The 13,939-nt window shown below is 26.9% G+C and overlaps 1 protein-coding gene across 3 annotated transcripts in view; it reads right to left on the bottom strand.

Annotated features, from left to right (window-relative positions):
• Positions 1–4,004: 4,004 nt before the first annotated feature.
• Positions 4,005–13,939, bottom strand: part of LOC105847214 (uncharacterized) — a 93,344-nt gene continuing 83,409 nt past the window's right edge. For all 3 annotated transcript variants that reach the window (XM_065809260.1, XM_065809259.1, XM_065809261.1), the window contains 3 exons: positions 9,742–9,775; positions 6,898–7,016; positions 4,005–4,218 (listed from right to left, as the gene is read on the bottom strand). In XM_065809260.1, the coding sequence (XP_065665332.1) occupies positions 4,148–4,218; positions 6,898–7,016; positions 9,742–9,775 (224 nt within the window). In that variant the 3' untranslated portion in view covers positions 4,005–4,147. The remainder of the gene's footprint in view (positions 4,219–6,897; positions 7,017–9,741; positions 9,776–13,939) is intronic.

Here is a 13,939-nt window from a genome sequence, read left to right on the forward strand (position 1 = left end):
TTACTATATAATTACTATATAACTACTATATAATTACTATATAATTACTATATAATTATTAAATAAGTTTAAAACTTATTACTAGTAAGTATAAAAATAATGCGCTGATAAATTCTCATGCTGATCTGACTATAGTTCACCTGCTAAGCTTACACATGTTGGAAATAAACACCAAGGGTTTTCACTTAAATTATGTATAAAATGTAGCTTTTGTTCAGCATGCAAATTTTCGTATACTTCTTCTTAATTCATATCTCCACAAAAAAGTAAGCTTGTAAAGAAAGCACACGAATTTAACTATCGCACAGTTATGGCATTTTGTGAGATTGGTAAATCTCACGAAAAGTCATAACTGTGCTGGAATTCAAATCTATAAAGCCATATCTCATGCTGGAATTCAAACATTTACAACAATGATGAATGTGCCATTTTAAATGGGATTTACTTCGTATAAAAGAATCTTCATTGTGCATATGAACAATCTGCTGAAAAAAGTACACAAAAAGCTGCACATGAAGTGCGTCAAATGGTGAATATCAATGCATTTGCAGTAATATTATTGACTGTCATATTTCTAATGATGGGACATTGCAAAAAAGGGGTTATTCTTCCCTCAACGGAGTTGTGTCTGCAATATCAAAGGATAATAAAAAGATGTTGGCTATTATACGATGTCAAGATTTTGTAAATCATGTGAGATTTGGTCAAAGAGAAAAAGATCAGCTGGTTATAAACTACTTAAAATAAGACATCAGTGTCCAATCAATCATCGTGAATCATCTGGTGCTATGGAATCCGCTGGTGCTTTTTCTATTTTTTGTTCTTCTTTGAGAAAGTTTAACTTAAGGTATAATCATTACATAGGAGATGGGGACACCACAGCATACAGCAAATTTAGAGAACAAAGAGCTTATGGAGTAACTTTGATACCAGAAAAACTTGAGTGCCTTGGCCATGTTCAAAAGAGACTTGAAACAAGACTTCGGAATTTACGCGCATTAAAAAAAAAGAGGTTGGGTGACAATAAAACTCTTTCAGGAAAAAGGAAGACTAACTGATGCAAATATCAATTTAATGCAGAAATACTTTGGTATGGCTGTTCGTCAAAATGATTAATTGTACCCTATGAAAAAGGTGTATTTGCAGTTTTATGGCACTGTAGTGAAGGTGATGCTACTACGCGCCATCAATTTTGTCCAAGAACTAATACTAGCTGGTGCAAATGGCAAAGGGATATGATTACAAGGGATAAGGGATATGATTACAAGGGATAATGGATATAATTACAAGGGATAAGGGATAAGATTACAAGTCAATGCATCTATAAAAACAAGTTAAACTTAATAGTTGCAATCAAAAACTTATTTCAATATTTATGGAACTCAATCTTTTATCAAAATGTTTACCCAACGAGTCTTTTAATCAAATAATCTGGGAAAAATGCCTCAAAAGACATTTTGTTTCAAAAAAGTATTTTAAAATGAGCTGTTTTCTCAGCAGCTATATCATCTAATGGGGTAGGGTGGGGGTAGGGTGGGGGGGGGGGTTACATTTCACATAAAGAAACATATCAACATCTTGGATTTCATTGGGGAAAATATTTCCTTCTCGGTGCAATTAAAAAAGACAAAAACCGTATTATTCATATGGAAAGGAAGGAAAAAAAGTAGCAAAGTCAAGAAGGAAAAAATTGAGAGGTATAAAATAAGGATTTTGTAAAGATGACTCATATGTGTCTGGAAATTATTAAAGATATTTAGAGTTAAAATTGTTTTATTTTGTTATTTTGCGTTTACTCTTTAAACAGGTTTTTAAACTTTGAACAAAAATATTTTTTTGAACTACTTGGAGATTATGGCTAAAGTTTTCATCAGATTACTGTGAAGGAATTTGACCAAAAAGAGGTATTTATAGTTAGCTGTTGTTGAGATATTGACATTGGCAGCACAAATTTTACCTAAAAGATAAAAATCATTGTTTAAAATACAGTCATTTTGATTCTGTGAAAGGAATGATGGTGATTCTGATCATATCTCTCCATTAACATGTTATTAACCTTTTTGCAAAGTTTTAGTCGTAAACTCTAAGTATTTAATGAGAAATACTTGTTTAAAAATGTAGTTAAAATTGTATACTTTTTGCTGACTCAGCATGTTTTAGAGAATACTTATACTTTTTATTATGTTTCATTGATAGTTTTTAAGAAATATTGCATCAAAATTGAATATATTTACTGTTTTAATTTTTCTGGACTAGTACCACCTTAGTGTAAATATACTCGTTCTTGAGTTTCATTTTTTTGTATTTTTCAAGAATTAGTTTACGGTTGCTAAAATTTAGAAATTTCACCACAATAGTTCTTCTCGTAGTATTTCCTTTCCCGTTACCTTTTCTCCCCGTACGATTTGCTCTTTCAATATAAACGTCCTACTTAATATCAAGTTTTTATTTCACGAGTTTTTTTATTAATTCCCCGCTCTTTTTCAATGTTCCAAATTCCAAATCATCTTTAATTTCATTAAATCCCTCAAATCTTAAATTATTACGACGACTCCTATCTTCAGCTAGTTGTCCTTTTTTATGGAATAGAATAGTTTTGCCTAGATTCATTTCTCTTCAAAAGGGACTTCAACGTCTGTCAAACGAAAATTTAATTTAATTTTCAAACGAAAATTAAATTAAATTTTCGTTTGAAAGCTAGACGGGCAAGGCAGGGTTGTCTACTCCACTTTTTTTAAAGGAAACTTCTAGAAATAATGGAATTTTCCGCGGTAAAAAACAATTAGCTGTTCAAATTTAGTTTGGAAGAAAGATTTTTTTCGTAATAAAGATTATTTTTGTTTATGGATTTTACATTATAAAGGTTTGCAAATACATGAGGGGATAAATGATTTTTATATTAAAACATAAAATATTATAAACATTTAGTTATTATACATTAAAGCTTTTTTTTTTTTTTTTTATTAAGGAGTGATTTTAATTAAGCCAGTTGCGTGTTTCTGAGGCTGATAAAGAGATTTTACTAATTGTGTAAACATTGCTTTGGTTAGCACTAATAAAACTAAACTTCACTATCGGCAACAAAAGTAGCACGTCTGTTAAATTTTAAGGACTGCTTTGCTCACGCCAAGCCTCTACTACGTAAAATATATGAGCTAAACGTCTTTAATATTTATTGTTATAATAAAAAAACCCATTTATTATGTTTCTTTTAGTAACTTGTACGCGGGAGAAAAATATATTTTTTAAAGATTAATAACTTAGTTTGACAACCATTTTCTCATTTATACATACTTTTTGTTTTAATCAAAGGGCATAAGTTAAAATAATCAATAAAAATTATTTTATTTTGAAAAAATCATCTTTTCACTTTTTTAAATGCTGTTTTAATGCAATGGCATTGAATTCAGCTGCTTAGGCATCAGCTGATAAGCTGTTCAGCAAAAAATTCTAGTCTATTAATTGAATTACACATGGTCCTGAAATTAAAGAATAAGGTTTAACCAAGTGTTTTTTGTTATTATAACCATTTGTAAAAAAAAAAAATGACGATTGGCATAATCTGGCACTGACCACATCAATTAATGAAAAATCAGTTTTTATTTTTGAAGGATTATACTGGAAACGTTTTCTTTATATATCGATTGTTATGTGGTTGTAATGAAATAAACTATTGGTTAAGTAGACATAAAGCCAATTTATTACTTAATGTTAAAATATTAGAAAAAAAGTTTTTGTATTCGGTAAACAAAAGAATGTGCCGAATTTTATTGTTGTTGTTGTTGTTAAAATTAGGATTTTTTTGGGTAAAACATAAACTAAAATATTCGCTGCAAACAAAACTTTGTTATCTTCATTTTAAATTTGGGGCAAAATCTGATCAAAATATGAATTGACTCTTCATATGTTACAAGAAGAGTTTTTTTTTAAATTAATTATTGCTGCAAAAACATTTTTATTTTATTTTGAAAACAATACAACTGCAATAGTAATAACAATACAACTGAGTACTAAATTTAAATATTGAAAGATTATTTATAAATGTATGTCATTAATATTTACAAGGAAAGAAAACAGGGAAAACGTAAAAGTAGAACCAATATGAAGCAACAATATTCAAGTACATCTTTTTCCCTTATGGATAATGTTAGATAGCAGAACAAGCAAGATTCGTGTTGTCCCCAGACATTATTTCTGCAGCAAGCTCTAATAACGTGTCTGTAAATAAAAATTAAGAGAATGATAATGAATATTTAATTAAAAAAAAAAAATTGTCTGTGTAATTTCATAGACGTGATTATAGATGTATTATGTAAATTACAAACAGTTAAAATGCAAACAATTTTGCTAAATAAAAAATGTATATTAGGAATAGCAAGTATAATATTGCCTTGCAGATTACTACTTTTTTCAAAATTTTTTAGATTTTAACCCATTAAATATGTTGTAAACATATGGCGCAAACAAATCGGCAAGTATAATGTAGTTGAATCGGCATGGAAACATACATTGAAAATAGTATATACAACGCCTACGTCCTAAATCATTTTTTAACAAACATTTAACTAAAATATAATGTGGAGCAATCGCTCACAAAGGTCGCCCATTGATAAAAACATAAGAAATTGGTAAAGTTAATAATGGCAAATCTATCACTATTCAAATACTGAAATTTTTCTTTTAGGATAACACACGAAACTATTTGCAAAACGTTGCAATCAATGTTAGATATTAATGAACTTATTAAAAAAGTTTCAACTTAAAAAAAAATTTCATATATATTTCCATAGCACACAAACTGGATATTGTTGTTATGAGGTGGATTTAAACACAAGTTGAAAGCAAAACAAGAAGCTGCTAGACAAGTTAAATGTCAATCGGGTAAAATATATGATCAAAAATGGACATGTTATAAAAAAGTTTGGAAGTGAAAGTTTTATAATTGGAATTTGTGCTGATAGAACAGCTATAAATATAGAATAAAGGTTGCATCAGTAGTTAGGAGGAACTTTTAGATCAACTTTTGTTAAGACTTCTTTGCAATAAATATTTTCAAGAAATTTAAATTACATGCAATAAATCCAATCACTAAAACGGAAAGCCATTGTTCATCTAATTGTATTTATACAAGATTCAAAGCTGCAATGCCAATGCATTATGATCAGTTATCATAGTTTCCTGTGTGTGAAGCTATTGGAACTCAAATTAAAAGATATGGAAAAAATAATTTTGCTTTTTTGCAATAAAACTTTTGAACTTTATACGTTTTCAAGAAATAATTATAAACATCTGTATTTATGTTTTAATGAGGGATAGGATGCAGTTTCTGGATTTATTATACACAAACTAGCTGCTGAAAACAAAGCAAAATTTATGATAGATGATTATCCATTTCGACAATAAAGCTTACTTAACCAATCATAAAGTTTTCAACTTTAGAGGAAAAAAAGGTATTTTCAAAGCAAGCAATATATGTAGCTTTAGTTTATGCAAAAAAAATTGAAGAGATGATAAAAATGAAAGATTTTAATGTCGATGTTCTTCAAGCTTTCATTTCAAGCTATTTTAGACACAGTTATTATCTTTCTGAAGTAAACGTTGCCTTTGTTTAATTAAGGAACAGTTGTCATTTGTTTATCTAATAACAGTCTTGACAATACAGTTGAAGGAAAAGTTCCTCAGCAGTTGTTATAAACAAGTTGACCTGAAATCTTTAAACTTAGAAAGCTTAAGCCTGTAAAAATAAATGAAAATTCAGAACCTAATGAGTACGCTAGTCAGAATTCTAGGCTAATATTTAAAATAATTCTTTACTTATCAAAATGGTTCGAAAGTCAACCTGATTTGTAGGCTCATGATTCTGATTATAGAAATATGTAAAGCTTTATAAAAAGATAAGTCTGTGTCAATAATTGTTTTGAAAATGCTATTAAATTGAAATGACTTTAATGTTTCAACAAATAAGGAGGAAAAATTGCAAGAAATTTTAGTTTTGAAGGATTACTAAATTCATTTTCTTTTTATAAAGTAACTGGTCCAAACAACTTTTTAATAAATTTAAAAAAAGTTTTATTTTTCATGAGAAACATTTAACCAAATATTTGATTTTATTATAATATATTAGTTAAATCTTCAAAATATTTCACAATTTTAACAGTTTTACTTTGTTTTTCAGATTTTTTAAGTACAATTTTTGGATTCCTTATCTAAAAAACTTGCTAAATCCTATCAAGATTTTTTATGACTAATTAAGAGTATTAGATAAATATACAAATAAACACATTGTAAACCGGGTCTTCAAAAAAAACCAGGTCATATTTCAAAATGTGTTATCTCAAGAAATTTTCAATACTTTGAGCTGAAATTTTGTATCGACATTCCTGGTAGTATAGCCGATTCACAAAAAAAAAATTTGTCTAATTTTTTGCAATCCTTGCTCTAACTAAGACAACAATTAAAAAAAAAAATTGGTCAAAAATGGCTTTTTTAAAAATATTCAAACCCCCAGAGAATATGAAATTTTTGCAAAACTTTTTTAAAAAATATCTTGTATAACAACATAGAAGAAGAAAGTAAAACAATAAATTTGTTATTTTTCTGACCATTTAAAACCAGTTTTTTTCAGCAATTAAATTTTTTCATTGTTAAAATATTAATTATTTTAAAATTGTTATTGTTAAAATTTTAAAATGTCATTGTTAAAATATTAATTTCATTGTTAAAATATTAATATAAAATTTTTTCATTGTTAAAATATTAATAAAATATAAATTTTTTTTTACTATATTATACATTCGTTTTTATTTAAAACAGTTAAATTTTGAATAAATAAAATTTTATAAGCAGATATATGTATGAGGTAGATATTTTAATAAGTCATCTATAAAAGTGACAAACCTTCAATCTCATTCAACTCACAAATCACATCATTTAAACCATCTACATTTTGGCTTCCTATAATAGGATCATACCCATTGAAGGTTGTTGTAAGTATTTCTTCATTTAAACAGACATTACTAGATGTAAAAAAAAAGAACCTTTAAGATCAATATTATTAATACAAATCTACATTGTTAATAACATATATATAACAAATTTATATTGTTAATAACTGACCAGAAATAAAAATTAATATCAAGATATAATATAAAAACCAGAATATTTGCATAAGTAGCATTAAAAGTAGTAGAAAGATTGTCATGAAGATTGTTAATGTAGATACAAAATTTTTCATTTTTTGATATAACAAAACATTGTTTTTTTCACACAAACGGCCGAAAAAGAGTAAAAAAGTTTATTTTAAGCTATACCATTACAACAGTTTAAATTTTCTTTTAACATCTTGCAATTCAGTCATACAATTAATATTTAGTTTAACATGTGACTTATTATATTCTAGTTTTTTATTTCTCTCTACATATATTACGTATATATTAAACTTATTATTAATTTGTCCATTTCTTACGCTTAAAAAGAGGTTAAAATGATCTAAAGTTTGGAATTATTAAAGAAAAAATGAAATGCAATTCAAATATTGCTTAGTGTAAACAAAGCAGTAAACAACTAGGATATCTACAACAAATCATTTGCAACACCACTTCTAAATCATTTAAAAAATCATAAGATGCACATAAAATGATCTAGCCTACATAGATATAGCCTACGAGATGTACATAAATTCATCAGCTATTACTAAAAATTCATTTTTAGTAATAATAAAGTTGTGAACAAAACAAACCATCAATTTCGAAAAAGTTCAAAAGTACTTTGCTGCAAAAAGTATAAAAAAAATTTATTAAATTAAATATTTATTAAGTCAAATATATTATCATTAACATATGTATATATAGTTGGAGCTGCTCTTGTAAACATAGTTGACCTCCAACCATTAACGCATCGTCGTAATGTTGCTTCTCTTTCTCTTTTCTACAAATACAATAATGGGCACTACTGTAAAGAGCTAGCATTTCTTGTGCCATCTAAAGTTTCTTCTCATTCAATTAAGTCTCATCCTTTTTCTGTAGCTGCTTCTAATTGCTCCAAAAACTCTTATTTGTCAAATTTTTCCCCGCGAATATCAGTTCTTTGGAACTCGCTTCCATTTTCTTGCTTTCCTGATTCATATAATTTGCAATATTTTAAGTCATCTTTTAATAGTTATATTGCACTATAAACTTTATCTTTTCTCTTCCAGTAACATCCAACTCTAAAAATGGTTGATTACAGCCTTGTTGGAAGAGAAGATGTTAAAAAAACAAAAAAAAAAAAACAAAAAAAAAATGACTGAGCCACCATCATGGTCAAGTATGAAAGGTTATTGGGCATCATATCTCAACTTTGTTATAACCACAGTACATTTAACAATAATCGATGTACTATGTAAAAAACAATTTAAAATTTTGTAAATTTGTTTTGTGCACCTGTTAGATGTCAAAACTCTGTGGAATTCATTGATAACCATGTTCAAATAATTCCTTTAAACAAAGACTTCTATAAAAATAGTTTTAAATGAATTAGGACGACAAAAAATTTCATATATCAACTTTAAAAGAATATATCAACTTTAAAAGAATATATCAACTTTAAAAGAACAATTACATGTCTTATTTCTGCTAGAAACTACAATAAAGGAGTTAAATAAAGACTATGCAACGTTTTTGGACCACTGTAGGTGTGTATAAAGGTTATATTCAAAAGCTTACATCAGTTACAAACAAATTTAAGAGAAAATTTAAATACTTTTAATGCGTATAACTAAAATACTTAAATTAAAATTAACTTTTGCATTAAATGAATATTAAATCATCCAGATATTTATAAGTGTAAGATAATAGGAAACCCTAACCATATGAGCTTGCCTGCATCCAAGTAAATATAAACAGCATTTTATAGAACAGGTTCTTTCAGAGGTCCTGTAGATCTCACCGTAAAGAAAGTGAGAAAAACAATGCTGCATCTATGACCAAAAAACTTGTTTGATTAAAACCCTTATTCACAAACCCTTGTACTAGGAAAATACTAAAAAAAAAAATTATTGGAAAAAAGGGTAATAAAAATTATTATTAGAAAAAATGGCAAGAATAATTGTTTCCAAATTTTTGTTAAGAACTTTTGAACTTTTTATTTTATCACATAAATATTTAAAATAATAATGTTTAATCTGGCACTTAATAGTTATTTTTTTAAATTCAAGTCAAATATTCAGTTGTAAAAACAAATGACATTTTTAAAACAATAGAAAAGTCTTGTGCAAGTGGATTATCAACAATAAGTAAATCCAAAAACTCAGCTTTTTACCAAAGCAAAAAAACTATTACTCTTGCTGTTTGCTATTTTTAACAGAAAAAAAAAAGTACACAAATTTTAAACAGATTTTAAACCTTATTTTATTTTAATTATTACTTTATTTTAAACCTTAAATCTTTATTTAAAGAAGGAAAATCAATTGATTTCCAATAATTAAATTAATTATAACACTTATTGACTTTTTAAACTAAAAAATTATTTACTGACTTTATTGTTGCTTGTTATTTCATTATTTTCAGAATCTAATCCGAAAAAAAGGTTTAATTTATTATAAACCATCACTTAGTTCTAACAACTCATCAAATATACAACAGTGACTTTTGCAGTCATAATTTAAACATAATTTAAACATAAGCTTATTCTTTAGCTCATACTTTTTCTTTGTTTCTTTGTTTCTACAAGCAATATTTAAAAAAAAAAAAAAAGAAAACTTACGTTTTGATAAAGTTATTTTGAGGTACAGTTTGCTCTAAAAAATTCAAATAAAACTTGTGTGAAAAATTAATTTTCCAAAACAAGCAATATATTTTTCTCACTTAAAAAACCATTGAAATAGTTAAGAAACCAATAAAATTTTATGGATTTTGGAAACACAAAGAGGTAATTTATTGACATTGACTTAAATTTTTTTGACAAGATTGCTTTTTTTTTTAATTTATTTTTTATGGACTAATTGATTTAAAGTTAGGTTCAGTGCGCAGATGGGTGACTCATTTAGGAATAGGCGCAATGGAGTGTATGTACATTAAATAGTTTAGCCATAGGCCAAGCAAGTATAAATTAATTGATTTAACCATAAAATAGTGGAGTGTACATAAATCATTTGGATGAGTGTAAATACATGTAGGATTTTAATTTGTGCAGACATGTCAAAGATTTTTGTGTAATCTACAAAACGAGTGCTTAATGTACTAATAAAAAAAGAGCATTAATAGATAAATATTTCCTTAATATATATATATATATATATATATATATATATATATATATATATATATATATATATATATATATATATATATATATATACATATATATATATATATACATGGTATATTATATGTATATATATATATATATATATATATATATATACAGATATATATATATACATGGTATATTATATGTATGTATATATATATATATATATATATATATATATATATATATATACAGATATATAAATATATGTATATATGGTATATTATATGTATATTATATATATTTGTATATTTATATACATATAATATATATATATATATATATATATATATATATATATATATATATATATATATATATATATATATATATATATATACAGATATATAAATATATGTATATATGGTATATTATATGTATATTATATATATTTGTATATTTATATACATATAATATATAAATATATATATATATATATATATATATATATATATATACATATATATATATATACATGGTATATTATATGTATATATATATATATATATATATATATATATATATATATATATATACAGATATATAAATATATGTATATATGGTATATTATATGTATATTATATATATTTGTATATTTATATACATATAATATATATATATATATATATATATATATATATATATATATATATATATATAATATATATATATATATATAATATATAAATATATGTATATATGGTATATTACATGGTATATTATATGTATATTTATATACATATACATATATAAATATATGTATATATATATGTTAGGGTGGAGCAATTTTGAAAATTTTTGAAATTTGATTTGCCTGAGCAGTAAATCAATATCTTTTGGTGAAAAAAGAACCTTACTCTTTTTTTTAGTTTAGATGAGTTCTTGAGGTTCCTCTTTGGATTCTAAATTTTTGATGGGTCCTAATATTGTTTAAATTTTTTTTTTCTAAACTATATCAACTTGATACTTAAAAGAAGCAAAATAATATGCTGATTTTGAAAATAATATTTGTTTTTATTAAAAAATTAAAATTAAAAAAGAAGAGTTGTTTTTTTCATTAAAAACCCCCGTTCTCAACAAAATGGGGGTTTTAAGGTATATTTTTGCAAGTATTTTTTTCACTAAAAAATTTTTTTAATAAAATTATTATTTATGAAACAAGCATTTTTTTCTGCTTTTTTTGAGTCCAAGGTTGATATTGTTTAGAAAAAAAAAAATTCAAAAATATTAGGACCTGTCAAGAATTTAAATTCCAAAGAGGACCCTCAAGATCTCATCAAAATCAAAAAATATTTTTTTACTTTTATCTTATAATTAATAGACATTGATTCGTGTCTCAGTAATATTGGTTTTTAAACTCTTTTTTTTTTGCTATGAAAATCGCTCCACCTTAATATATATGTATATGTGTACATATATGTATATATATACATATTTATGTGTATGTATATATATATACATGTATATGTATATATATGTACATGTATATGTATATATATACATGTATATATATTTGTGTACATGTACATATATATATACATATATATATACAGTATTGGACAAAACATTTGCAACCAACATCGAACAATGCTAAAAAGTGTTCCTAATTTTACATGTCTTAAAAACGAAACGAACTATACTACCACAGCAAACAGTTCAGGAGTCTGGAGTCATAGCATGCCATGACATAAGCAATCAGCTGACAGGTGACAGCACACAGGCAGAATTTCTTTGACAAGTGCCATTTTGCAGCGGACAAAACAAGTGCAACTTTTTTGGTTTGTTTCATTTTCTTAAGTCTGGTCCGTGTCAACGTCACAGAAGTTTTTTAATAATTAAAGGAAGTATCCAGAAGTTTCCAGAAGCATGCAAAAGCTTCCAGAAGTTTCCAGAAAAAGCATCTGGAAGCATCCAGTAGCATCCAGAAGTATCCAGAAACATTCAGAAGCATCCAGACGCATCCAGAAGCATCGAAAAGAAGCATCTAGAATCTTCCACAACAGGTTCACACAGGTTCATTTTACTATAAAAGAGACATGTAAATCGACATGTAATTCAGTCAGTATATGGAAGTCAATCAGTCAGTATTATCAAGACAGCTTATCGAAGTGAGTTTTATCAAAGTGTTTTATCGAAGAACATCAATACAAGAAGTGAAATACAACAAGTGTTTCATTACATCAATACAGTCCACATCCAACCAAGACACATTATTGTATCCACAGAGCATTATTGTATCATCACAAGGTAAATGTAACACGGTAAGCCTGGAGAAGTGTGATTATTTATTTTTATTATTTTTATGACATCAAGTGCAAAAATGGCTCCTGACAGTCTTGGATTGGAACTAAGAAGGAAAATTATTGGCGATTACGTAAGTGGAATGTCACAAAAAAGTATTTGTGATAAATTTTGCGTGAAAAAATGGACCGTATCAAGACTATGTTCCAAATATCGTTCTACAGGGAAGTTTGCTGCAGATAAAAAAGGTGGAAGACCGCGTTCCACCACTTCTAGAGAGGATTCTATGATCGTCAGATCCGTCAAGAAGGATCCCTGGATATCATCAGTCGAGATACAAAAGCAATTAGAGCTGCCTGTATCGGACCGAACAATCAGACGACGTGCTGTTGAAGCCGGATTGTTTTCTCGACGCCCTGCAAAGAAACCGCTGATTTCACTAAAAAACCAGAAGAAAAGACTCCTGTTTGCTACATCTCATATTGACTGGAATGTGCAGAAATGGCAAACTGTCCTGTTCAGAGACGTCGACCGGCCGGAAAACGCCTCGATTTACGTTACTACCATAAGACCGTGAAGCATGGTGGAGGCAATGTAATGGTCTGGGGGTGTTTTTCTGCTAACGGTCTAGGTCCAATACATCGAAACGATGGAATACTGGACCGTTTCATGTATAAAAATATCCTGAAAGATGTTATGTTATCTCATGCTAAATGGAATATGCCAACAAAATGGGTTTTTTAGCAAGACAACAATCCGAAACACACTGTAAAAGTAGTCAAGCAGTGGTTTCAAGACAACCACCTATCGGTGATGGATTGGCCGCCTCAATATCCGGATCTCAACCCTATCGAGAACCTGTGGGAGATCGTCAACCGCAGAATTAATCGTGAAGGTGTTCGTAATAAGGATCAACTGTTTGAACAAATCCAATAGGCCTGGGCAGTGATTCCACAAAGTTTCATTGATCACCTGATCGAATCTATGCCTCGAAGATGCAAGGCTGTGATCGACAACAAAGGATTCGCCACGAAATATTGCTAGCGAAATACTGCTTGGTCAATATTTTGTCGAGTTGCACTTGTTTTGTCTAGAAAAAAATCAACTTTTTTCAATACTTTTGATTAATTTATTAATTTTCGTGTACAAATAATGAACTTTGTGATGAATAAAACTTGAAGAACTTTGTCTCTAAACAGTTACATAGTTATTTCTCTAAATTGAAAAAATGCAGCACTTTTATATAAAGAAACTAAATTAGCATTATTTGGTTTCACTCTTTTTGTCCGATACTTTATATATATATATATATATATATATATATATATATATATATATATATATATATATATATATATATATATATATATGTACATGTATATGTATATATGTATACATATACATGTGTACA

This window comes from Hydra vulgaris, chromosome 11 (assembly GCF_038396675.1).
Source record: "Hydra vulgaris chromosome 11, alternate assembly HydraT2T_AEP".
Taxonomy (NCBI): Eukaryota; Metazoa; Cnidaria; class Hydrozoa; order Anthoathecata; family Hydridae; genus Hydra; species Hydra vulgaris.